Source organism: Carcharodon carcharias, chromosome 35 (genome assembly GCF_017639515.1).
Source record: "Carcharodon carcharias isolate sCarCar2 chromosome 35, sCarCar2.pri, whole genome shotgun sequence".
Lineage (NCBI taxonomy): Eukaryota > Metazoa > Chordata > Chondrichthyes > Lamniformes > Lamnidae > Carcharodon > Carcharodon carcharias.
In genome coordinates this window covers 6,874,427-6,900,624 of record NC_054501.1, presented here as the reverse complement: position 1 = coordinate 6,900,624, position 26,198 = coordinate 6,874,427, and the positions used below count along the sequence as shown (strand labels likewise).

At 56.4% G+C, this 26,198-nt stretch overlaps 1 protein-coding gene across 3 annotated transcripts in view; it reads left to right on the top strand.

Moving 5' to 3' along the window:
• phf8 (PHD finger protein 8) overlaps positions 1-26,198 on the top strand; it is a 51,633-nt gene that overhangs the window by 12,977 nt on the left and 12,458 nt on the right. For all 3 annotated transcript variants that reach the window (XM_041179584.1, XM_041179583.1, XM_041179585.1), the window contains exons 2-16: positions 1,392-1,477; positions 3,397-3,514; positions 5,235-5,395; positions 5,670-5,811; positions 6,643-6,829; positions 8,146-8,308; positions 10,021-10,108; positions 11,613-11,719; positions 11,838-11,929; positions 15,136-15,225; positions 16,018-16,251; positions 18,495-18,616; positions 19,800-19,978; positions 22,425-22,510; positions 24,164-24,318. In XM_041179584.1, coding sequence (XP_041035518.1) covers positions 1,392-1,477; positions 3,397-3,514; positions 5,235-5,395; positions 5,670-5,811; positions 6,643-6,829; positions 8,146-8,308; positions 10,021-10,108; positions 11,613-11,719; positions 11,838-11,929; positions 15,136-15,225; positions 16,018-16,251; positions 18,495-18,616; positions 19,800-19,978; positions 22,425-22,510; positions 24,164-24,318 — 2,010 coding nt within the window. The remainder of the gene's footprint in view (positions 1-1,391; positions 1,478-3,396; positions 3,515-5,234; positions 5,396-5,669; positions 5,812-6,642; positions 6,830-8,145; positions 8,309-10,020; positions 10,109-11,612; positions 11,720-11,837; positions 11,930-15,135; positions 15,226-16,017; positions 16,252-18,494; positions 18,617-19,799; positions 19,979-22,424; positions 22,511-24,163; positions 24,319-26,198) is intronic.

Genomic DNA, 26,198 nt, shown 5'->3' with positions numbered 1-26,198 from the left:
CCCTGAGAGAGAGGGGACTGAGAGACACCAGTCAATGTACAAACAAATATAGATGGGTTAGTGGAGTGGGCGGTAAAGTGGCAGATGGATTTTAACATAGAGAAGTATGAGGTCAAACAGTTATAGGGATTACAAAATAAATGGGAATATACTAAGAGGGGTAGATGAAGTGAGAGATCTTGGCGTACAAGTACACAGGTCCCAGAAGGCAGCAGTTCAAGTAGACATGGTTATAAAGAAGGCATATGGAATGCTCTCCTTCATTGGCAGAGGTATAGAATATAAAAGTAAGGATATAATGTTGGAATTGTATAAAACACTGGTGAGGCCACAACTGGAGTATTGTGCGCAGTTCTGGTCACCACATTACAGGAAGGACATAATAGCTCTGGAGAGAGTGCAGAGGAGGTTTACAAGAATGTTGTGCTAGGGTTAGAAAAGTGTAGCTATGAGGAGAGATCGGGTAGGTTGGGGTTATTTTCCTTAGAACAAAGAGGGCTGAGAGGTGTACAAAATTATGAGGGGAATAGATAGAGTGGACAGGATAAAATTGTTTCCCTTGATGGAGAATTCTAGAACCAGGGTAAGTGGCAGAAGGTGTCGGGGGAACATGAGGAAGAACTTCTTTACGCAGAGGGTAGTGGGTGTCTGGAATTCACTGCCCAAGTTGGTGGTAGAGGCAGAAACTCTAAACTCTTTTAAAAAGTACCTGGATCTGCACCTTAAGTGCTGTAAGCTGCAGGGCTATGGGCCGGGTGCAGGAAGGTGGGATTAGAAAGGGCACCTGGGTGTCCTCGGGCTAGCATGGACAAGATAAGCCGAATGGCCTCCTTCTGTGCTGTAACTTCTCTATGGTTCTATCTCCCTGAGAGAGAGGGACTGAGGGACACCAGTCAGTGTACAGCTATCTCCTTGTGAGAAGAGAGAGAGGAACTGAGAGGCACCAGTCAGTGTGCAGATATCTCCTTGTGAGAAGAGAGAGAGGGGCTCAGAGACACCAGTCAGTGTACAGATATCTCCCTGAGAGAGAGGGACTGAGAGGCACCAGTCAGTGTGCAGATATCTACCTGAGAGAAAGGGGACTGAGGGACACCAGTCAGTGTACAGATATATCCCTGAGAGAGAGGGACTGAGAGACACCAGTCAGTGTACAGATATCTCCTTGAGAGAGAGAGGGACTGAGAGACACCAGTCAGTGTACAGATACCTCCCTGAGAGAGAGAGGACTGAGACACACCAGTCAGTGTACAGATATCTCCCTGAGAGAAAGGGGACTGAGAGACACCAGTCAGTGTACAGATATCAGTCTGGGGGTATCTCTGCCCATGGATATGGTGCCAGTGTTAAGGGAACAGGCTGTTAACCTATCCGTGCGGTGACTGTGTTTACAGCTGTGTCGGCGTGGAGGAGGACAAGGCGGCAGAGATCGACTTGTACCACTGCCCCAACTGTGAGAAGGCGCATGGACCCTCCGTGAGTAAGTACCCTCCCCTTGTCTTAGCTCCTTGATTTGAGGTAGGCTCCACTCCTGCTGCAGTGTGACAGGGGAATTCCAGGCTGAGAGGGGCCCGGCCTGCCTTCTGACTGACCGACTGATGTCGCCCCCATTCACCAAGGCCTCGTTTCTCCTTAAATACGCTTTCTGTTCACAGGTCTGCTTTCCATCACAAACACTAGCATTGACCCTCTGGAGAAGGTGCGAAAAAGGATTCATTGCAGAACCAAGAGATTAGCACTTTTAGCAAAGGTTGAACGGGCTGGGGCTCTTTTTTCTAGAAAAGAGGGGCTCAGGGGTGACCTGAGAGAGGCCTTAAAAACCAACAGGAGTTTCGATAAGGCAGACCTAGAGCAAATGTTTCCATTTGTGTGGGAGACCAGAACGAGGGGCACAGTCACTAATAAATCCAATCGGGGGAGTTCGAGGGAAAGTTCTTTACCCAGAGAGTGGGGAGAATGTGGAACTAGCTCCAACAGGGAATGATTGAGGAGAATAGTGTTGGTGTATGTGGTGGGGGTGGAAGTGGGATAAACACATCAGGGAGAAAGAAATAGAAATACTGGGTGTCAGTGCTGAGGGAGCGCTGCACTGTCAGAGGGTCGGTGCTGAGGGAGCGCCGCGCTGTTGGAGGGTCAGCGCTGAGGGAGCGCCGCACTGTCGGAGGGTCAGTGCTGAGGGAGCGCCACGCTGTCGGAGGGTCAGTGCTGAGGGAGCGCCACGCTGTCGGAGGGTCAGTGCTGAGGGAGCGCCGCGCTGTCGGAGGATCAGTGCTGAGGGAGCGCCGCGCTGTCGGAGGGTCAGTGCTGAGGGAGCGCCGCGCTGTCGGACGGTCAGTGCTGAGGGAGTGCCGCGCTGTCGGAGGGTCAGTGCTGAGGGAGCGCCGCGCTGTCGGAGGGTCAGTGCTGAGGGAGCGCCGCGCTGTCGGAGGGTCAGTGCTGAGGGAGCGCCGCACTGTCGGAGGGTCAGTGCTGAGGGAGCGCCACCCTGTCGGAGGGGCAGTAGTGAAGGAGCGCCGCACTGTCGGAGGGTCAGTATTGAGGGAGCGCCGCACTGTCGGAGGGTCAGTGCTGAAGGAGCGCCGCACTGTTGGAGGATCAGTGCCGAGGGAGCGCCGCGCTGTCAGAGGGTCAGTACTGAGAGAGCGCCGCAGTGTCAGAGGGTCAGTACTGAGGGAGTGCCGCACTGTCGGAGGGTCAGTGCTGAGAGAGCGCCGCAGTGTCAGAGGGTCAGTACTGAGGGAGCGCCACATTGTCCGGGGGTCAGTACTGAGAGAGCGCCGCAGTGTCAGAGGGTCAGTGCTGAGGGAGCGCCGCACTGTCGGGGAGTCAGTGCTGAGGGAGCGCCGCACTGTCGGGGAGTCAGTGCTGAGGGAGTGCCGCACTGTCGGAGGGTCAGTGCTGAGGGAGCGCCGCACTGTTGGAGGGTCAGTGCTGAGGGTGCGGGCATCGTAGGTGCCGTGTTTCGGAATGAGATGTCTGCTCTCTCAGCTGGGTGTAAAAGATCCCACTGCCACTATTGGAAGAAGTGCAGGGTAGTGTGTCATCACCAGCGTGCTGGGGCCCAATATTTATCCCTCAACCAACATCAGTACAATAGAAATTATCTGGTCATTATCCCTATGCTGTTTCTGGGAGCTTGCTGTGCACAAAATGGCTGCTGTGTTTCATACACTGGAACAGTGTTTGCACTTCAAGCAAAGTACCTCATTGGCTGTGAAGCGATTTGGGAAGCCTTGGGGTCACGCAAGGTGCGATAGAAATGCAGGCTTTTGTTTGCAGTGCCGCACACTCAAGACAGTTAAAAGGTTTTTAGGTCAATCTCTTAAATTTTTGGTAGTTTTGATTCAAGTTTTGTTTCTCTCTCCCTCTCTCTCTCTCACTCTCTCTTGAACACGCCAGTGAAAAGGAGGAAAAGCTGGCCGAAGCCAGATAATCTCTACACTGTGGACAGGTCACAGCCAGTCCAAACCGGGAGTCAGATCTTTATTAAAGAGCTCCGGAGCCGGACATTTCCAAGGTAGGATCAATCGGTGGTCCCTCCCAACTGGAGAATCAATAATCTGGTCTTTGTTTCTCTATCTGGGGGCCTTTTTGTAGAATGCTTTCCCATATTGTCATGTCAGCGACTCACCTCCTGCCCATCAGCCAAACCTGTCAGGTCTCACTGCGGACTCTTGAGTTGACAAGTCATGGGTTCAAGGCCCCACTGCAGAGATTCGAGCCCCGTAATCGAGGCTGGCAATTCTCAATGTGGTGCTGAGGGAGCACCGCACTGGGAGGGTCAGTGCTGAGGGAGCACTGCACTGTGGGAGGGTCAGTGCAGAGGGAGCGCCACACTGCTGATGGAGTGCAGGACTGTCGGAGGGTGAGTGCTGAGGGAGTGTCGCACTGTCGGAGGGTCAGTGCTGAGGCGTAGCCGCACTGTCGGAGGGTCAATGCAGAGGGAGCACCGCACTGTCGGAGGGTCAGTACTGAGGGAGCACTGCACTGTCGGAGGGTCAATACTGAGGGAGCACTGCACTGTGGGAGGGTCAGTGCAGAGGGAGCACCACACTGTGGGAGGGTCAGTGCAGAGCGGGCGCCGCACTGTCGGAGGGTCAGTACTGCGGGAGCGCTGCACTGTCGGAGGGTCAGTGCTGAGCGAGCACCGCACTGTCGGAGGGTCAGTACTGATGGAGCGCTGCACTGTTGGAGCGCCAGTACTGAGGGAGCGCTGCACTGTCGGAGGGTCAGTACTGAGGGAGCGCTGCACTGTTGGAGGGTCAGTACTGAGCGAGCACTGCACTGTCGGAGGGTCAGGGCTGTGGGTGCGCTGTCGGAGGGTCAGTACTGAGGGAGCGCTGCACTGTCGGAGGGCCAGTACTGAGTGAGCGCTGCACTGTCGGAGGGTCAGTACTGAGGGAGCGCTGCACTGTCGGAGGGTCAGTACTGAGGGAGCGCTGCACTGTCGGAGGGCCAGTACTGAGTGAGCGCTGCACTGTCGGAGGGTCAGTGCTGAGGGAGCGCTGCACTGTCGGAGGGTCAGTGCTGAGGGAGCGCTGCACTGTCGGAGGGTCAGTGCTGAGGGAGCGCTGCACTGTCGGAGGGTCAGTGCTGAGGGAGCGCTGCACTGTCGGAGGGTCAGTGCTGAGGGAGCGCTGCACTGTCGGAGGGTCAGTGCTGAGGGAGCGCTGCACTGTCGGAGGGTCAGTGCTGAGGGAGCGCTGCACTGTCGGAGGGTCAGTGCTGAGGGAGCGCTGCACTGTCGGAGGGTCAGTGCTGAGGGAGTGCTGCACTGTCGGAGGATCAGTACTGAGGGAGCGCTGCACTGTCGGAGGGCCAGTACTGAGTGAGCGCTGCACTGTCGAAGGGTCAGTACTGAGGGAGCGCCGCACTGTCGGAGGGTCAGTGCTGAGGGAGTGCTGCACTGTCGGAGGGTCAGTGCTGAGGGAGCGCTGCACTGTCGGAGGGCCAGTACTGAGTGAGCGCTGCACTGTCGGAGGGTCAGTACTGAGGGAGCGCTGCACTGTCGGAGGGTCAGTACTGAGGGAGCGCTGCACTGTCGGAGGGTCAGTACTGAGGGAGCGCTGCACTGTCGGAGGGTCAGGGCCACAGGTGCGCCGCACTGTGCTGCCTTCCAGATGAGACGTTAAACTGCGCTCAGTTAACAGGTCTGTCGTTCTGTTTGTTTATTAATGATGTTTGACTCCTGATCTAATTGTTGCAATTGGACCTGTGTCCCCTCTGTCTCTTTCTAGTGCAGATGAGGTGATCCTGAAGCCGACGGGATATCAGCTGACAGTGGAGTATCTGGAGGAGAACAGCTTCAGCGTACCCATCCTGGTGGCCAAGAAGGACGGCCTGGGCATGACTGTGCCCTCCAGTTCCTTCACCGTGAATGACGTGGAGCGGTGCGTGGGTGAGTGCGGGGGTGGTGGGGGGGGGGGGTGAGCGTTGGGCACTGCAGGGGTGGTAGGTGTCTGTCGGGCACCAGGTTGGGGGGGGCAACTATCAGACGCGGGGTTGCGGGGGGGGGGGGGTTGGTGGTGGTGGTGGTGGCGTGCAAGTGTCATGCGCTGAAGATGGGCGGGGCGAGTGTTGTGCATTCATTTTATTGACTGCCTGGCGACTGCCCCTTGTTTTACCGCTGCTTCCCTCTCTCGCCCGGGTCCACTGCCCCCCCCCCACCGCAGGCTCTGAGAAGATTATCGATGTTATCGACGTGACCCGCCAGGCTGACTGCAAGATGAAACTCGGCGACTTTGTCAAATACTACAACAGCAGCAATCGGGAGAAAGTGCTGAACGTGATCAGCCTGGAATTCTCCGACACCAGGTGAGGAGGCGAGCCAGGTTGGGGGTGCTGCCAGCAGTGGTGGTGGGGGGGGGGAAACGGGGACCGACGGCTGGTGCTGTGCCCGTCTCGCTCATTCACGGGGTGTGGGCGTCGCTGGCTAGGCGAAGGGGCAGTTAAGAGTCGACCCCGTTGCAGTGGGCTCTGGAGTCGCACGTAGGCCAGACCGGCTAACGACGGCAGGTTTCCTTCCCTTCGTGGGACACGAGTGCACCAGATGGGGTTTTCATGACGACCCATGGTCTTCGGGACCGAGACCAGCTTCTGACTCGAGGGATGGGCCATAAATGCTGGCCCAGCCGGCGGAGACCACGTCCCATGAATGAATTGTTTTTTTTAAAAAAATGTTTTGAATTAACTATGTGCCGCCAGAGCTGTTCAACTGTGGGAGGGGGTGCATCGCACACTGCAGTGCTCGTCTTGGGCACTGGGACCAACTGGAGCCCCGCAGCGTCAGGCAGCACCCTGGACGGGAAGCTGGGACCCAATCCCGCCCTTCCCTCTGCCTGTCACAGAGCAGGCCACACCCAGTGCTAACCAGGTGGTGACATTCCACCCCACCGCCCCACCCCCTCCAACCCCCCCGCCCCCTGCACTCAGCCACCAGCATCTTAAAAACAACCGATCTGATATCACATTGTAGGATCCTGCTCTGCGCAAGTTGGCTACTACGCTTCCCATGTCACACTTCACTTAAAAACAAGTCCCCAATTGGTTGCGAGGCACTTCGGAGCCATCCCGAGGTGCTGTGGAGGGTTACAAAGCCTGTCTGTCTCCCTCACCCTTTGCTACTCTCTGATCGGCCGGTTGCAGGCTGTCCAATCTCGTGGAGACCCCGAAGCTGGTGAGGAAGCTGTCCTGGGTCGAGAACCTGTGGCCGGAGTCCTCGCTCTTCGAGAGGCCCAGCGTCCAGAAGTACTGCCTGATGGGGGTGAAGGACAGTTACACTGACTTCCACATCGACTTTGGGGGCACGTCTGTCTGGTACCACGTTCTCAAGGTATGGGCGCACTGGTGGCGGTGGGAGGCGGGGGAGGGGAGGTTGCGGGTGGAGAGTGTAACTATGCTTGCGCGGGTGTGTTTTATCTCACTATCAAAGCACTCCCCCAGCCAGCTTCCATCTGCCATTTCCCACCCTCTGTTCACTTGAGATTGTGCAAAACTCTGCAGCCCCCATAACATGACACACCAAGACCCGCTCGCTAACCCATTCGCTCCCGCTCGCTGACCTTCACTAGCTCCTGGTCCATAGAGCCTCCATTTTCAAATTCTCATCCTTGTTTTCAAATCCATGTGTGGTGCTCTCACAACTGCACCCCCACATCTCTGTAACCTCCTCCCCCACCATCCCCTCACTATCTCTGTAACCTCCTCCCCTGCCCCCTTTCCCTCTCTATCTCAGTACCTTCCTCCACCCCACCCTATCTCTGTAACCTCCTCCCCTCCCCATCTCTAAACCCTTCAAGCCCCCTATAACCCTCCCTATCACTGTAACCTCCTCCATCCCCTTCAATCCTCCCTATCTCTGTAACCTTTTCCAACCCCCTCCCCCCTCCCTCTCTCTCTAACCTCCTCCCCCAATACCCTCCCCATCCCTGTAACCTCCTCCAGCCCCTACACCCCTCCCCATCCCTGTAACCTCCTCCAGCCCCTACAACCCTCCCCATCTCTGTAACCCCCTCCAGCCCCCTACAACTCACCCTATCTCGGTCACAGAGATAGGGAGGGTTGTAGAGTTGGAGGGTCGGTTACAGAGATAGGAGGTTTGTAGAGTTTGGGGTCGGTTTTAGAGATAGGGAGGCTTGTAGAGTTTGGGGGTCGGTTACAGAGATAGGGGGTATTGGAGAGTTTGAGGGTCAGTTACAGAGGTAGGGAGTATTGGAGAGTTTGGGGGTCGGTTACAGAGATAGGGAGGATTGGAGAGTTTGGGGGTCGGTTACAGAGATAGGGAGAGTTGTAGAGTTTGGAGGTCGGTTACAGAGATAGGGAGGGTTGGAGAATTTGGGGGTCGGTTACAGAGATAGGGAGGGTTGGAGAGTTTGGGGGTTGGTTACAGAGATAGGGAGGGTTGGAGAGTTTGGGGGTCGGTTACAGAGATAGGGAGGGTTGGAGAGTTTGGGGGTCGGTTACAGAGATAGAGAGGGTTGGAGAGCTTGGGGGCCGGTTACAGAGATAGGGGGGGTTTGGAGAGTTTGGGATCAGTTAGACCTGATTGAGTGCAAGACGAAAGGCTTCAGCCACATGTCCCTCACCTCAGCAATACTTCAAGATGCTTAATGTCCACAACCTGACAGCTTTCGTTCTCTTTGTATCCAGGGGGAGAAGATCTTCTATCTGATTAGACCCACCAACGCGAATCTGGCACTGTTCGAGCGCTGGAGCTCATCCAACAACCAGAACGAGATGTTCTACGGAGACCAGGTGGACAAGTGCTACACCTGCTTGGTGAAGCAGGGGCAGACTCTCTTTATCCCGACTGGTAAATCCCGCGATTGTGTGGCAGGGCACGGGCGCTAGTTCATTATTTTCATCCGGCGCTGTCCAGGCCGGCAGTTATTTTCCCATCCCCATGCTGCTGGGCGGGTGAAGAGTCAGCCGCACGGCTGTGGGGTCTGGAGTCACATGTAGGCCAGACCGGGTAAGGATAGCAGATTTCCCTCCCTGAAGGGACATTAGTGAACCGGTTGGGGTTTTTAACGGCCACCCAGTAGATGACCCAGCCGCCATAAACGAAACAAGACTGATCTTCCAGATTCCTTTAATGAGCTGAGTTTAAATTCTCCTGCCTGCCTGGTGTCTGCTGGTGTCTTCTGTATTTGTAATGTGGTGGAATTTCAACTTGTGCCTCAGTCCAGTCCAGTCCAGTAACCCAGCCACTGTGCTCCCCAGTCCCGCACGAGCAGGCGTCGGACTCAATTGTAAAAGCTCGAGGCTCTGGAGCGGGGTTCGGGCCCACCGTTTTGTTTCAATCCTTTCACGGGTCGCCCATCCCTAATTGCCCCTTGAGAAGGTGGTGGGTGAGCCACCGCCGTCAACCGCTGCAGTCCCCGTGTGGTGTCAGTACCACCCACAGCGCAGCTCGGGAGGGAGTTCCAGGGTTTTGACCCAGCGACAGTGAAGGAACGGCCGATATATTTCCAAGTCAGGATGGTGGGTGGCTCCGAGGGGAACTTGCAGGTGGTGGTGTTCCCCATGTGTCTGCTGCCCTTGTCCTTCTAGCTAGTAGAGGTCGCAGGCTTGGAAGGTGCTGTCGAAGGAGCCTTGCTGAGTTTCCACAGTGCATTTAGAACTTGAATTGAATAAGCGTAGCAAGCCCCACCCAAACTAATCTTAATAACACCTACCGTTCAATTATCCTTCACCGCAAGCCACGCAGAGTGCCGAACGAGTACTTCCAGGACTATTCTGGGCATCGCCAGAATGACGGTTGACAAGACCTCTTGGGCTCTGTAGCCAGTTGGAGCTTGGTAGGGTTGGCGGAAGCTGGGCGCTGCTGTCGGCTCCACTGCTGTTGGTGCCCACTTGCCCACCCCAGGTGCAACAGGGAAACCTCCCAACTGAATGTCATGCCAAACTTCCTGCAGAAGGTCACCATTGTTATTAGACCTCTGGCGTCAGGTGTGGCTGAGTGGATAGTGCCACTCCTGTCTCGCTTCCTGAGTTAGGAGATCGTGGGCTCCCCACTCCAGAGATTCGAGCCCCGTAATCCAGTCCACGAGTGCAGCACTGAGGAAGGGGCCGCACCGTCAGAGGGTCAGCGCTGAGGGAGCGCCACGCTGTGGGAGGGTCAGCGCTGAAGGAGCGCCGCACCGTCGGAGGGTCAGCGCTGAGGGAGCGCCGCACTGTCGGAGGGTCAGCGCTGAGGGAGCACCGCACTGTCGGAGGATCAGCGCTGAAGGAGCGCTGCGCTGTGGGAGGGTCAGTGCTGAGGGAGCGCCGCACTGTCGGAGGGTCAGCGCTGAGGGAGCGCTGCACTGTCGGAGGGTCAGCGCTGAGGGAGCGCTGCACTGTCGGAGGGTCAGCGCTGAGGGAGCGCCGCATTGTCGGAGGGTCAGCGCTGATGGAGCGCCGCAGTGTCGGAGCAGACTGAGGGGAGCAGGACTTAAAAGTGTGAAGGCTGCGAATATGTATGATATTTTGTGGAGTCCCGGAATTTGCTGAATCCATTGCTATCTTCCCTGTCCCCTGCAGGTTGGATCCATGCTGTACTCACACCAATGGACTGCATTGCATTTGGTGGCAACTTTCTACACAGTCTCAACATCGAAATGCAGTTGAAGTAAGTCACCAAGGACGCTGTTAAAACCTTTCATTTCAACACAGATTGGGACCTAAACAGAGTCTAGTTTGCTGGGCGGCCTTTCGTCAGCTTGCAATGATTGCATTCCTGCCCATCTGCTCCATACTGGTGTATTGGCTCCTAATTCCTACTTCATCTCCCCCATCCCAATGTCCTTATATTCCTTTCTCCCTCATGTTGTGCTGAGATTCTGTAACCTCCTTCAGTCCCTACAACCCTCCCTATCTCTGTAACCTCCTCCAGCCCCTACACCCCTCCCTATCTCTGTAACCTCCTCCAGTCCCTACAATCTTCCCTATCTCTGTAGCCTTCGCCAGCCCCTACACCCCTCCCTATCTCTGTAACCTCCTCCAGCCCCTACACCCCTCCTTATCTCTGTAACCTCCTCCAGCCCCTACACCCCTCCCTATCTCTGTAACCTCCTCCAGCCCCTACACCCCTCCCTATCTCTGTAACCTCCTCCAGCCCCTACACCCCTCCCTATCTCTGTAACCTCCTGCAGCCCCTACAGTCCTCCCTATCTCTCTAACCTCTTACAACCCTCCGAGATCTCTGCGCTCCTCAATTCCAGCCTCTTGAGCATCCCCTGATTCCCATCGCTCCACCATAGGCGACCGTGCCTTCAGCTGCCTGGGGCCCTAATCTATCTCCCTGTCTACTACACTTCTGTCTCTTTCTCGGTCTCTCTCATTGTCTCTCCCTCTCTCTGTCTCTCCCTCTCTCTCTCTCTGTCTCTCCCTCTCTCTCTCTCTGTCTCTCCCTCTCTCTCTGACTCTCCCTCTCCGTCTCTCTCACTCCGTCTCTCTCACTCCGTCTCTCTCACTCCGTCTCTCTCACTCCGTCTCTCTCACTCCGTCTCTCTCACTCCGCCTCTCTCACTCCGCCTCTCTCACTCCGCCTCTCACTCCGCCTCTCTCACTCCGCCTCTCTCACTCCGCCTCGCTCTCACTCCGCCTCGCTCTCACTCCGCCTCGCTCTCACTCTGCCTCGCTCTCACTCCGCCTCGCTCTCACTCCGCCTCGCTCTCACTCAGCCTCGCTCTCACTCCGCCTCGCTCTCACTCCGCCTCGCTCTCACTCCGCCTCGCTCTCACTCCGCCTCGCTCTCACTCCGCCTCGCTCTCACTCCGCCTCGCTCTCACTCCGCCTCGCTCTCACTCCGCCTCGCTCTCACTCCGTCTCTCTCTCTCTCTGTCTCTCTCTCTCTCTGTCTCTCTCTCTCTCTGTCTCTCTCTCTCTCCGTCTCGCTCTCTCTCTGTCTCGCTCTCTCTCTGTCTCTCTCTCTCCCTCTCCTGCTGTCTCTGTCTCTGTCTCTCGCTCTCTACCCGGTTGTCGATGGTGCCCTTGAGCCTATCGCCCAGGCCAGAGGGGAGGAGGAAGAGGGATGTTTTCGTTGAAGGAGAAACGCGCCTCTAGCATACTGCACCTCTCTGCACACCGTACCGATCGTGGAACCACCTCTCTCCCTGTGTCCCTTTCCTCAGAGCATACGAGATCGAGAAGAGGCTGAACACGGCCGACCTCTTTAAGTTCCCGAACTTCGAGACGATCTGCTGGTACGTCGGGAAGCACTTGCTGGACACGTTCAGAGGTAAGGAGTGGGGAGGGTGGGGGCGGGAAGATGGGGAGTGTCTTTTCACGCGTGGCTCACTCAATCCTGTGCGTTATTAATGGGGAGATGTGTTGCAGCCTCTGACTCTTCCCCACAGGCCTGCGTGAGAACCAGCGGCACCCAGCCAACTACCTCGTTCATGGCGCCAAGTCGCTCAACGTGGCCTTCAGGTCATGGATCAAGAAGGAGGTAACGTCCGCTGCCGCCTGCACCCCCTTCCCAAAATCCTCCCCCTCGCCTTGTCCCTCCCCATCAATGCCAACCGACGGGTTGGTACAAGGCTGTAGTGAGTGAGGAGTGAGTTTTAGGTGAGGGATGGGACGAGGGGATGGGAAAAGCGAATGGTAGAGTGAGATGCCATGGTGGGAGATAGAACCGGGCAATGTAACTAAAGATCAAATGTCAAGTGGGTGGAGAAAAGGGGTCGGCGGCGGGGGGGGGGGGACGAGGGGGGGGGTGGTGGGGCGTATGTGGAGTGGGTGAGAACTGATAGGTGCAATTTGCAGCCAATGATGCTCTTTATTTTCGAAGTTCGGCGACCAGTGTAGCATCTAATTTAAGCACACGGGTTGCACGAAGGTTAGAAAATGAGGCTTGTTTATTCCGACAATGCGGTGCTCCCTCAGTACTGACTCTCTGACAGTGCGGCGATCCCTCATCACTGACCCTCCGACAGTGCGGCGATCCCTCATCACTGACCCTCCGACAGTGCGGCGCTCCCTCAGTACTGACCCTCCGACAGTGCGGCGCTCCCTCAGCACTGACCCTCCGACACTGCGGCTCTCCCTCAGCATCGACCCTCTGACAGTGCGGCGTTCCCTCAGTACTGACCCTCCGACAGTACGGCGCTCCCTCAGTCCTGATTCTCCGACAGTGTGGCGCTCCCTCAGTACTGACCCTCCGACAGTGCGGCGCTCCCTCAGCACTGACCCTTCGACAGTGCGGCGCTCCCTCAGCACTGACCCTCCGACAGTGCGGTGCTCCCTCAGTACTGACTCTCCGACACTGCGGCTCTCCCTCAGCATCGACCCTCTGACAGTGCGGCGTTCCCTCAGTACTGACCCTCCGACAGTACGGCGCTCCGTCAGTCCTGATTCTCCGACAGTGCGGCGCTCCCTCAGCACTGACCCTCCGACAGTGCGGCGCTCCCTCAGCACTGACCCTCTGACAGAGCGACGCTCCCTCAGCACTGACCCTCCGACAGCACGGCGCTCCCTCAGCACTGACCTTCCGACAGCGCAGCGCTCCCTCAGCACTGACCCTCTGACAGTGCGGTGCTCCCTCAGCATTGACCCTCTGACAGAGCGACGCTCCCTCAGCATTGACCCTCTGACAGTGCGGTGCTCCCTCAGCACTGACCCTCCGACAGAGCGACGCTCCCTCAGCACTGACCCTCCGACAGCGCGGCGCTCCCTCAGCACTGACCCTCCGACAGTGCAGCGCACCCTCAGTACTGACCCTCCAACAGTGCGGCGCTCCCTCAGTACTGACCCTCCGACGGTACGGCGCTCCCTCAGTCCTGACCTGCCGATGGTACGGCGCTCCCTCAGTACTGACACTCCTGCAGTACTTTTCTCCTTTTAAATATTTCAGATCTCAGTACTGACCCTCCAACTGGTATCAAAGTGGAATCAATCCTCAGGGGGAAGCGTAACTCCAAGAAACAAACTATTTACAGAGAATATTCATTGCTAATGCTCCAGATCTCTGTCCCAGTTGGGGCCTTGGCTCCTCGACGCAGTCGCTCACCAGGCTTGTTCTGCTACCCAGCTCCTGGCTGCAGTCCTGTTCTTTCTCTCTCTCTCTCTCGTGAGGCTTCTCGGACTCAGGTGTGCTGCCAGTTGGTTTGACTAGGTTTCCAGTTCCCATCCTGGCTCCTTCGCCACACTCAGGGGCTCCACGCTGCTCTAGGCCCCTGTTAGATTGCCACTCACAAGACCTGGATAGTACTGCCTGCATTCTCCCTCACCTCACAGCATCTGGCTCCACCCCTCAACTTGTCAGTGACGCTGCTCCTTGTTGGGAGGGGCGCACAGAGGCCGACCTGTTCCCATGTTCACTGCTCTTCCCCAACATCACCACCTGTTGCAGGAGGCCCCGATGCACTGGTGTAATGTAAGGAAGGCAAACTACCACAACCAACAGCCAGACAACCAATCTGTAAGTGATGGTGGTTGAGAATTAAGTATTGAGAAACTGCATGTCTGACAGTGCGGAGCTCCCTCAGTACTGATCCTCCGACTGTGCGGCACTCCCTCAGCACTGACCCTCCGACATTGCGGCGCTCCCTCAGTACTGACTTTCTGACAGTGCGGCACTCCCTCAGCACTGACCCTCCGACAGTGCGGCGCTACCTCAGCATTGACCCTCCGACAGTGTGATGCTCCCTCAGTACTGACCCTACGACAGTGCGGCGCTCCCTCAGTACTGACCCTCCGACAGTGCGGAGCTCCCTCAGCACTGACCCTCCGGCAGCACATTTCCCTTTCAAATATTTCAGATCTCAAATATTAGCCTTTATCTGAACAGCCTAGTGTTCCGTTCTAGGCCCCGCACCTCGACCTTGGAAGGGGTGCAGTGCAGAAAGGGTTAAATTACAAGGACAGGTTACACAGGCTAGGCTTGTCCACTGTTGAGTGTAGAAGATTAAGTGGTGATTCGGTCGTGGGGTTTAAGATGATTAAAGGATTTGATCGGGTCGATAGAGAGAAACTCTTTCCTCTGGCGGGGGGAGGAGAGAGTCCGGAACAAGGGGACAGAACCTTAAACTGAGAGCCAGGCCGTCCAGGGGTGACGTTAGGAAGCCCTTCTTCACGCAAAGGGGAGTGGAAATCTGGAACACTCTCCCCCAAAAAGTTGTCAAGCCTGACGTGGGGAGTGGGGGGAGGTGATAATTTGAAAATTTCAAATCCAAGATTGATAGATTTTTGTTGAGGAAGGGGGATTAAGGGTTACGGCACCGAGGAGGTGGATTAAGTTAAGATACAGATTAGCCGTGATCAGATGAATGGAGGAACAGGTTGGAGGGGCTGAATGGCCTCCTCCTGTTCCTGTGTAACAGGTTCGAGAAGGGGGCTGAATGGCCTCCTCCTGTTCCTGTGTAACAGACTCAAAGAGGGGCTGAATGGCCTCCTCCTGTTACTGTGTAACAGGCTCGAGGGGGACTGAATGGGCCTCCTCCTGTTCCTGTGTAACAGGCTCGAGGGGGACTGAATGGGCCTCCTCCTGTTTCTGTGTAACAGGCTTGAAGGAGGCTGAATGGCCTCCTCCTGTTTCTGTGTAACAGGCTTGAAGGAGGCTGAATGGCCTCCTCCTGCCCCAAGATGTACATGAAATTTAGAGTTTCTTGGCTGCCGAATGATTTAATTTGTGCTGCTTTATTTTCTGTAAATTAGGCGCTCTCCGAGCATGAGGATGAAATTCCAGAGACCATTCGGACAGCGCAGCTTATCAAAGATCTCGCCAAAGAGATTCGCCTGGTGGACGTGAGTGTTACTCATTCTCTGTGTGTGTGTGTGTGTTTCAAACTGCAGACCCTGACACCTTCCCCTGGTCTGCATGTTTTATCTGAACCTCTTCCACCCACCCCCCTCACCCATTCTCCTGCAATACCTCATCCAGCTGATTATTTCCCCTTCCTTCCCCTGACATCCATATGCCCGCTGGCGCTTAAAGCAGTGCTCGAGAGTGGCAGCCCTGCTGCTTTTGCTGCAGTGCCTGTACTCTGCCACAGAGGGGCTACAGTACTGCATTTGCCAGCTTTAGCTGCTCTTAGACTCTCAGTACTGACCCTCCAACAGTGCAGCACTCTGACAGTGCGGCACTCCCTAAGTACTGACCCTCCGACAGCACGGCGCTCCCTCGGCACTGACCCTCCGACAGCGAGGCGCTCCCTGGGCACTGTCCCTCCGACAGTGCAGCGCTCCCTGGGCCCTGACCCTCCGACAGTGCGGCGCTCCCTAAGTACTGACCCTCCGACAGCGCAGCGCTCCCTGGGCACTGTCCCTCCGACAGCGAGGCGCTCCCTGGGCACTGACCCTCCGACAGTGCGGCGCTCCCTGGGCACTGATCCTCCGACAGCGCGGCGCTGCCTCAGCACTGACTCTCTGACAGCGTGGCGCTCCCTCGGCACTGACCCTCCGACAGCGCGGCGCTCCCTCGGCACTGACCCTCCGACAGCGCGGCGCTCCCTCGGCACTGACCCTGTGAACTGCTTGCGTCTCTTGCGTGTCGGGACCATTTGAAATTGGGTCCATGAGCCGGCTGTGTTATGTCAGACTGTAGGGAAGGCGGGTGGGCCATTTGGCCTCCACCGGAGTCCACAGACGCTGAACACTGCTGGCAACAGCGACAAGCCAGGCCGTAAGAAGGCAGGCCTGCCGAGGGACAGCGGGAAGAGGAAGGGAAAGAGAGGGAAGGAACCCGTTAGCCTGCTGACGCCAGACCTGGACCTCCTGGAGATGCACACCAAACAAACGCTGAAGAAACTGGAGTCACCCAAGAAGGAAAAGGTGGCTTTTCACTTTTTATACCTCGTATTCCTTGTTCCCCGACACGCTGGTCCTTATTCCATCTTTTCCTCCGGTTCCCTGTATGCGTCTCGTGCTCGGTTGTGTGCGGATGTGTAGAAATCTCTGATCTCCCGGCTTGTCGCTCCGCCCATTTTTCTCTCTCTCTCTCCCTCTTTTATTTTCCTTTCTCCCTCACCTTTTATTCCGTTATTTTTCTTGCTTTCATTCCTTTCTTCTCCTCTTCCCTCCCACTCCTTGACAACCCTGTACTGGCCCGAGACACCCTCTTGGTTCCCTGACCCCGCCTCTCCTTGCCCGGACACCCCTCTCTCCATGTCCAACACCTCCCCACCATGCTCGCCACCCCCCCCCCCCCCCCCCACCCCCCCACTTCTCCCCACTTAGCCCGCTCTACCCCATTTTTCTTTCTCACTCCCCACCTCTCGCTACCCCCCTCTTGCTCCCCACCTCTCCTCCCTTTCCTTTCTCTCTCTCTCCTTCCTTTTCCTTTCTCTCTCTCTTCTCTCTCTCTCTCCTTCCCTTCCCCCTCCCTCCCCCTCTCTCTCTCCTTCACTTCCCCTCTCTCTCTCCTTCCCTCCTCTCTCCCTCTCTCCTTCCCTTCTCACTCTCCCCTTCCCTTCCCTCTATCTCTCTCCATCACTTCTCTCTCTCTCTTTCCTTCCCTCTCTCGCTCTCTCTCCTTGCCTTCCCCCTCTCTCTCCTTCCTTCCCTTTCCCTCTTTCTCTCTCTTCCTTTCTCTCTCTCTCCTTCCCTTCCCCCCTCTCTCTCTTTTTCTCTCTCTCCCCTTCCCTTCCCTCTCTCTATCACTGTCCATCACTTCTCTCTCTCTCTCTCTCCCCTTCCCTCTCTCTATCTCTCTCTCCTTCCCTTCCCCACCTCTCTCTCTTCGCTTCTCTCTCTCTCTTCGCTTCTCTCTCTCTCTTCCCTTCTCTCTCTCTCTCTCTCTTCCCCTCTCTCTCTCTCTTCCCTTCTCTCTCTCTTCCCTTCTTTCTCTCTCTCTTCCCTTCTCTCTCTCTCTCTCTCTCCCCTTCCCTGTCTCTATCTCTCTCTCCTTCCCTTCCCCACCTCTCTCTCTTCCCTTCTCTCTCTCTCTTCCCTTCTCTCTCTCTCTCTTCCCTTCTCTCTCTCTCTCTTCCCTTCTCTCTCTCTCTTCCCTTCTCTCTCTCTCTCTTCCTTTCTCTCTCTCTCTCTTCCCTTCTCTCTCTCTCTCTTCCCCTCTCTCTCTCTCTCTCTCTCTCTTCCCTTCTCTCTCTCTCTCCCCTTCTCTCTCTCTTCCCTTCTCTCTCTCTCTCTCTCTTCCCTTCTCTCTCTCTCTCTTCCCTTCTCTCTCTCTTCCCCTCTCTCTCTCTCTCTCTCTCTTCCCTTCTCTCTCTCTCTCCCCCTCTCCGTCTCTCTCGTCCCCTCTCTCTCTCTCTCTCTTCCCCTCTCTCTCTCTCTCTCTTCCCCCTCTCCATCTCTCTCTTCCCCCTCTCTCTCTCTCTTCCGCCTCTCTCTCTTCCGCCTCTCTCTCTTCCGCCTCTCTCTCTTCCGCCTCTCTCTCTTCCGCCTCTCTCTCTTCCCCTCTCTCTCTTCCCCTCTCTCTCTTCCCCTCTCTCTCTTCCCCTCTTTCTCTTCCCTTTTCTCTCTCTCTCTTCCCTTTTCTCTCTCTCTCTTCCCTTCTCTCTCTCTCTCTTCCCTTCTCTCTCTCTCTCTTCCCTTCTCTCTCTCTCTCTTCCCTTCTCTCTCTCTCTCTTCCCTTCTCTCTCTCTCTTCCCTTCTCTCTCTCTCTTCCCTTCTCTCTCTCTCTTCCCTTCTCTCCCTCTCTTCCCCTCTCTCTCTCTCTTCTCTTCTCTCTCTCTTTCCCTCTCTTCCCCTCTCTCTCTCCCTCTCTTCCCCTCTCTCTCTCTCTCTTCCCCTTTCTCTCTCTCTCTCTTCCCTTCTCTCTCTCTCTCTCTTCCCTTCTCTTTCTCTACCCCCCCCCCCTCTCTCTCTCTCTGTCCCCTCCCATTTCTACTTTGCTGGGATTTTGCACCATTGTGCAGTCCCGCTCTCTGTCCTGGGACCTAAGCCGGGGATTGGATTTAATGGATTGAATTCTGTCAGCCCATGCGCGATAAGAGTTTTGTTCAAGCGGTGGAATGTGCGAGAGGTGGCGGCCTCCGAACCCTACCCTGCCGAAACCGGCTAAGTGGATGTTGGCTCCCCTCATCTTCCTCACGTCTCTCTTGTGTTCCCATTCACAGCGCGACGTGCCCAGCTCTCAGCTGCAGCTGGAGACGCTCGACAGCGAGCTGGCAATGGACGCCTCAGTCGGCCTGGACGACAGCAAGCTGCGGTTCGTTCTTTCCAATGGGAAAATAATGAGGCAAGTCCACGTGGCTGCTTCAGCCATTATATCATGACCCACCCTCATCTAGGCGCATGGCGGGGGGAAAAGAAATCTTTTCCCTCGAGCATATAAACCTTACTTCCTGTTGTCGCTACCTTTGGTCATGCATTTCTGCCAGGATAATACTATATCAGCTTTTCCCCATAATATTTTGCTATGTCAACCGTCACGTTGCAGGCTCTAGCCACCAGGTGGCGCTGTGGCATAAGTTTCTCCTGTACCGTTTGAAAGTTCCACGCAATTCATGGCTCTTCCCACCCCACTTGTAGACACTGACTCTTAACTATTCACTGAACTGGGGTCTTAGGGATTGCAGCCATGCCAGTTCATGCTATTCCCTGACCCTGGAACTGAGGCTGATTGTGTTCACGCTGCAACTGCCTCTAGCGCACTCATTTGCCCTTGCACGTTCACTCACCACCTTCTGTTTGACACAAATTCTTGCGCTCATCCATAAGCGCACGTGCACACCCTCCCTGTCTCACGCCATCCCCTTGACTCCCCCCCACTGTGCGCGCACATGCCTGCCCTCACCCTTGTTCGCACTCACTCGTAGGCCCGCCCTCACTACCCCCCTCAGCTCCTGAACTTTCCCAGATGCCCACAAGCGTGCATACTCCCGTGCCCATGTGTGTCTGCACCCATGCCCATGTGTGCCCACATGTGCCAAAGAGAGGCAAAGAGAGCCAAACAGAGGCAAAGAGAGCCAAAGAGGCAAAGAGAACCTTGCAGAGGCAAAGAGAGCCTTGCAGTGCCAAAGAGAGCCTTGCAGTGCCAAAGAGAGCCTTGCAGTGCCAAAGAGAGCCTTGCAATGCCAAAGAGAGCCAAACAGAGGCAAAGAGAGCCAAACAGAGACACAGAGAGCCAAACAGAGGCTGGCAGAGACAAACAGGCACGACATAACCCCCCGCACACATCCACACCTGCATTTCCGCACGTGCACACACCCGCGCACTGCAGTGCATCCATGAGACCCCCCCTCCCCCCACCCCACTGAGACTCGCAAAAACAGGAGGGGTAAGCAGGTAGGGAAACCTCTTCCACCGCACTGTGGTGGGAGGCCATTCTCCAGCGCTGCCCCCCCGACCCCCCCCCCCCCCCCCCCCCCCACCTCCACTGGAGACTGCTGAGCCTCCCTAACTCTCCTATTCTCCTTCAGTAACAAAGGGGTGAAGTTTCAGTCAGCCCCGGGGACGTTCGAGCCGCTCTTCGGCATGCTGAAGGGGGTAAAGCGGTGCATCAAGGACGAGTACGACTACGATTCCGAGGACGACTTGCAGATCGATGAAACACCGCGGAAGGAGCGCAGGGTGATGAACGCCAGTAAAAAGCTTCTGAGTAAGATCCTGCTCTTCGAAAACCTTCACCATATCCCGCCCCAAACCCTCCCCAGTGTGAATGATTATCTGCTCCACACGGATGGCCCTTTCCCCACTAACATCCTCGTTCACCAGATTGGTCCCTGGGACGAGGACTTGCTGCCACTGGGCGTCTGTGGTGGAGGGACTGAATGTTTAAGGTGATGGATGGGGAGCCAGTCAAGCGGGACTGCTTTGCCTTGGATAGTGTTGAGCTTCTTGAGTGTTGTTGGAGCTACGCTCCTCCAGGCAAGTGGGGAGTATTCCATCACACTATGCTGAGAGGCTGAGTAAATTGGGTCTGTATTCTCTGGACCTTAGAGGAATGAGAGGCGACCTCATCGGAACCTACCTAATTCTGAAGGGGTTTGACAGGATGGGCGCTGAGAGGGTTGTTTCCGCTGGTCGGGGGGAATCTAAAACACAGGGGCACATTCTCCGATGAACTGATCATTTAAGACAAAGGTGAGGAGAAATGCCTTCCCTCAAAGGGTTGTGAATCTTTGGAAACCTCTATCCCAGAAGGTTGTGGATGCCCCATCGTTGGATACATTTTTTGTTTGTTTACTCTTTCACAAGATGTGGGTGTCACTGGCTGGACCAGCGTTTACTGCCCATTCCTAATTGCCCCTTGAGAAGGAGGTGGTGAGCCGCCTTCTTGAACCGCTGCAGCCCGTGTGGTGTTGGTACGCCCACAGCGCTGTTAGGGTGGGAGTCCCAGGATTTTGACCCAGCGACAGTGAGGGTGATATATTTCCAAGTCAGGACGGTGAGTGGCTCGGAGGGGAACTTGCAGATGGGTGTGTTCCCAGGCATCTCCTGCCCTTGCCCTTCTAGGTGGTAGAAGTCGTGGGTTTGGAAGGTGCTGTCAAAGGCGCCATGGTGAGTTGCTGCAGAGCAACTTGTAGACGGTACACACTTGCTGCCACTGTGCATCTGTGGTGGAGGGAGTGAATATTTAAGGTGGTGGATGGGGAGCCAGTCAAGCGGGGCTGCTTTGTCCTGGATGGTGTTGAGCTTCTTGAGTGTGGGAGCTGCACTCATCCAGGCAAGTGGGGAGTGTCCCATCACACTCCTGACTTGTGCCTTGTAGATGGGGGACAGGCTTTGGGGGAGTCAGGAGGTGAGTGCCTGTAACTGCAGGTTACAGGATTTTTGGTGTCTTGGGGAATCGAGGGATATGGGGAGCAGGCGGGCAAGTGGAGTTGAAGCCCAAGATCAGCTATGATCGTGCTGGATGGTGGAGCAGGCTCGAGGGGCCGAATGGTCCACTCCTTGTATCTGTTGTGTTCTCCCTCAATGCTCAAGCAGCTCACAGAGTGCTCCAGACCAGGGGAACAGAGAACTTGCATTTCCATAGCACCTTTCCCCACCTCGGGACATCCCATAGCGCCTATCTGTCTTAATTTGGGATGCACGCAGCCAGTTTGCCCGCGCACACCACCCTGCACATCACAGTCCCAGTATCAGCCCGGGCAGGGGTACCAGGAGGGTGGGTGAAGGGGGCCGCTTCTGAACTCTATAGCTGAGGGGGGAAATCGGGTAGGGCGGGCACGGGGTAAGCGCTGGATCACGCCGACCGTCCGTGAGAGGGAGCATTGGCCACCCTGCCTGTCGAGTCTTGTGTGAATCGGGAACTGAGGAGCAGGATGGTGAAATTGGATGGACCGTTGTGACTGCATGCTCTTTGTGCCCCCGCGACCTTAACCTGTCTCTATCCATCCCTCTCCCGCTTTGATGACATTAACACCGTGTTGCCCAAATTCCCTGCCATATTTATAACAGACAGTAGTACTGAAACTGCTCCCAGGAAACATTTAGAACGTCAATCCAATATGTAAACAGTTACCTGTCACGCTGCAGGTACAGGTTCTCTCTCAGCAGCAATTCTTAAAGATTTATTCTTTCAGGGGATGTGGGTATCACTGGCGGGGCCAGCATTTGTTGCCCGTCCCTAACTGCCCCTTGGACTTGAGTGGTTTGCTCGGGCCACTTCAGAGGGGCAGCTAAGCGTCAGCGACATTGTGGCGGGGTGTGGAGTCACCTGTAGGCCAGACCGGGTAAGGACGGCAGATTTTCTTCCCTAAAGGGGATTAGGGAACCAGACGGATTTTTACGACAAGGGCTTCATGGTCACCGTTAGACATTTAGTGCAGGTTTTATTTTATCGAGTTCAAATGCCACCATCAGCCGTGGTGGGATTCGAACCCGGGTCCCCAGGGCATCACCCCGGGTCTCTGGAATACCAGTCACAGTGATGCCGGCTTCCCCCGATGGTGGCGCGGTGAGAGTGACGACTGAGGTCGAGTCCTCTCACCCGTTCAGTTTCTTTCCATTACCCCTGACTCTTGCTGTGTAACTCCCACCCGCTACGCCAGGGTGGAGAGACTGCCGTGCGCTCAGACTCTCGTTCTTCCGCCCTCCAGAGCTGCCGCGTCGACTGCCTCGGGCGAAACCCTGTAAGGACCCCACCCGCAAGCGAGAGCCTGGCGAAGTGGACTTCGATATCGTGGTGAGGATGCCTTTTTACTTTCTATCACCGGGTTTTCGGTTTCACCCTCTCTGTCTCTGTCTCTGTCTCTCGCTGTCTCTGTCTCTCGCTGTCTCTGTCTCTCGCTGTCTCTGTCTCTCGCTGTCTCTGTCTCTCGCTGTCTCTGTCTCTCGCTGTCTCTGTCTCTCTCTGTCTCTCTCTCTGTCTCTCTCTGTCTCTGTCTCTCTGTCTCTGTCTCTCTGTCTCTGTCTCTGTCTCTGTCTCTGTCTCTGTCTCTATCTCTGTCTCTCTGTCTCTCTGTCTCTCTGTCTCTCTGTCTCTTTGTCTCTCTGTCTCTGTCTGTCTCTCGCTCTCTGTCTCGCTCTCTGTCTCGCTCTCTCTCTCTGTCTCTCTCTCTCTCTGTCTCTCTCTCTCTCTGTCTCTCTCTCTCTCTGTCTCGCTCTCTCTCTGTCTCGCTCTCTCTCTGTCTTGCTCTCTTTCTCTCTCTGTCTCTGTCTCTCTCTCTCTCTCTCCCTCTGTGTCTCTCTCTCTCTCCCTCTGTGTCTCTCTCTGTCTCTCTCTCTCTCTCTGTCTCTGTCTCTCTGTCTCTCTGTCTCTCTCCCTGTCTCTCTCTCTCTCTGTCTCTCTCTCTTTGTCTCTCTCTCTTTGTCTCTCTCTCTGTCTCTCTCTCTGTCTCTCTCTCTCTGTCTCTCTCTCTCTGTCTCTCTCTCTGTCTCTCTGTCTCTGTCTCTCTGTCTCTGTCTCTCTCTCTCTCTCTCTCTCTCTCTCTCTCTCTCTGTCTCTCTCTCTCTCTGGCGGCGCATTTGGCCTTTTCGCCGTCGTGTTCGACTCACTGGCACGTGTAGCGTTGGACGGGGAAGACGGGTGATCCCCCCCCCCCCCACGCCACCACTACTTGGTGGAATAGTTCATCCGACGGTAGCCGTGCCCGAGGTTGCCGTCCCTGCTGATATGGTGGGCTGCCAGTTCGAGCCCCGCTCACGGTGGTTGGGGTGAGGTGGGGGGTGCAGGGGCCTTGTCGCAGGGCCGTCCCGATGGGGCCCAAATCTGGCCCCGGATGGAATTGGATGCTAAGGATCCAGATTGACAGAGCGAGGAACTCCCTCCTCCTGGGAGCCCTGGGCAACGTTCGTCCCTGGGGCAATTCCTCCCGATGCTCTTTCATTTCCCTGCCGCTTAGCGATCATGCCGTCCCAAAATGGCAGACGTTACTTACAAGTCTAAGGTTGTTATTATGCATTGGTGATTTGCTGGACCTGCTTATCCTGTTTTCTTTGATATCTCTCTCTCTCTCTCTACCTATTTCCATCTCTGTCACCATCCTTCCTTCCTTCCTATATCACTCTCCACTCGAACACTCTCCATCCCCTTACCACACCCCCCCCCATTCCTCTCCCTCCACCTACCTCCAACTGTCTCTCCCTCTCCGACCCTCCCCCTCCTTCCCCACCTTACCCCTACTCTCGCCTTTCCTCTCTCATCCACTCACTCGCCCTGTCACCCCCCTCTCGCCCCCTTTCCTCTCTCATCCCCTCACTCACCCTGTCACCCCCTCTCTCCCCCTTTCCTCTCTCATCCCCTCACTCACCCTGTCACCCCCTCTCTCCCCCTTTCCTCTCCCATCTTCTCGCTCGCCCTGTCCCCTCTCCCTCCCTCCCTCCCTCCGATATGCAGGAGGATGATTCGTCAGATGAAGACTCAGCCATTGACATTGATATCAGTAATGGAGCGGGTACGGCCGATGCTGCTGGAGCAAGCAGCTCAGCTGGGATTCTGGATCTCCTCAAGGCCAGCAAGGAGGTTGGGGGCCTGGACTATGCCTCGCAAAGGTAAACCTTTCCTTCTGCGGCACCCACACCACCACTGTAAAATATTCCTGTGCCAGTCCTTTACCTCAAAGGAATGAATACTTGGAGTGAATCTTGGGCACTAAGTGGGCAATAGCACTCTCATCTCTGAGTCAGGAGGTCACCTGTTTAAGCCCTACTCCAAAGGCCAGAGCCCCATAATCCAGTAGGGTGTTGTCGGAGGGTCAGCGCTAAGGGAGCGCCGCCCTGTCGGAGGGTCAGCACTGAGGGAGCGCCGCCCTGTCGGAGGGTCAGTGCTGAGGGAGCACCGCAATGTTGGAGGGTCAGTACTGAGGGAGCGCCGCACTGTCGGAGCGTCAGCGCTAAGGGAGCGCCGCCCTGTCGGAGGGTCAGCACTGAGGGAGCGCTGCCCTGTCGGAGGGTCAGTGCTGAGGGAGCACCGCAATGTTGGAGGGTCAGTACTGAGGGAGTGCCGCATTATCGGAGGGTCAGTACTGAGGGAATGCCGCGCTGTCAGAAGGTCAGTACTGAGGGAACGCCGCACTGTCGGAGGGTCATTACTGAGGGAGTGCCACACTATCGGAGGGTCAGTACTGAGGGAATGCCGCGCTGTCAGAAGGTCAGTGCTGAGGGAGTGCTGCGTTGTCAGAGGGTCAGTGCTGAGGGAGCGCTGCACTGTTGGAGGGTCAGTGCTGAGGGAGCGCTGCACTGTCGGAGGGTCAGTACTGAGGGAATGCCGCGCTGTCAGAAGGTCAGTACTGAGGGAACGCCGCACTGTCGGAGGGTCATTACTGAGGGAGTGCCACACTATCGGAGGGTCAGTACTGAGGGAATGCCGCGCTGTCAGAAGGTCAGTGCTGAGGGAGTGCTGCGTTGTCAGAGGGTCAGTGCTGAGGGAGCGCTGCACTGTCGGAGGGTCAGTGCTGAGGGAGCGCTGCACTGTCGGAGGGTCAGTACTGAGGGAATGCCGCGCTGTCAGAAGGTCAGTACTGAGGGAACGCCGCACTGTCGGAGGGTCATTACTGAGGGAGTGCCACACTATCGGAGGGTCAGTACTGAGGGAATGCCGCGCTGTCAGAAGGTCAGTGCTGAGGGAGTGCTGCGTTGTCAGAGGGTCAGTGCTGAGGGAGCGCTGCACTGTCGGAGGGTCAGTGCTGAGGGAGCGCTGCACTGTCGGAGGGTCAGTGCTGAGGGAGCGCTGCGCTGTCGGAGGGTCAGTGCTGAGGGAGCGCCGCGCTGTCGGAGGGGCTGTGCTGAGGGAGCGCCGCACTGTCAGAGGGTCAGTACTGAGGCAGCGCTGTGCTGTCAGGTCAGTGCTGAGGGAGCGCTGTGCTGTCAGAGGGTCAGTGTTGAGGGAGTGCCGCAATGTCGGAGGGTCAGTACTGAGGGAGTGCCGCACTGTCAGAATGTCAGTATTGAGGGAGCGCCGCACTGTCGGAGGGTCAGTATTGAGGGAGTACCACACTGTCGGAGGGTCAGTGCTGAGGGAGTGCCGCAATGCCGGAGGGTCAGTACTGAGGGAGTGCCGCACTGTCAGAATGTCAGTATTGAGGGAGCGCCGCACTGTCGGAGGGTCAGTGCTGAGGGAGCACCCCACCTGTCAGAGGGTCAGTACTGAGGGAGTGCCGCACTATCGGAGGGTCAGTACTGAGGGAGCACCACAATGTCAGAGGGTTAGTACCGAGGGAGTGCCGCACTATCGGAGAGTCAGTACTAAGGGAGCGCTGCGCTATCGAAGGATCAGTACTAAGGGAGCGCCGCACTGTCAGAGTGTCAGTGCTGAGGGAGCGCCGCACTGTCAGAGGATCAGTGCTGAGGGAGCGCCGCACTGTCGGAGGGTCAGGGCTGAGGGAGCGCCGCACTGTCGGAGGGTCAGTGCTGAGGCGCCACACCGTCGGAGG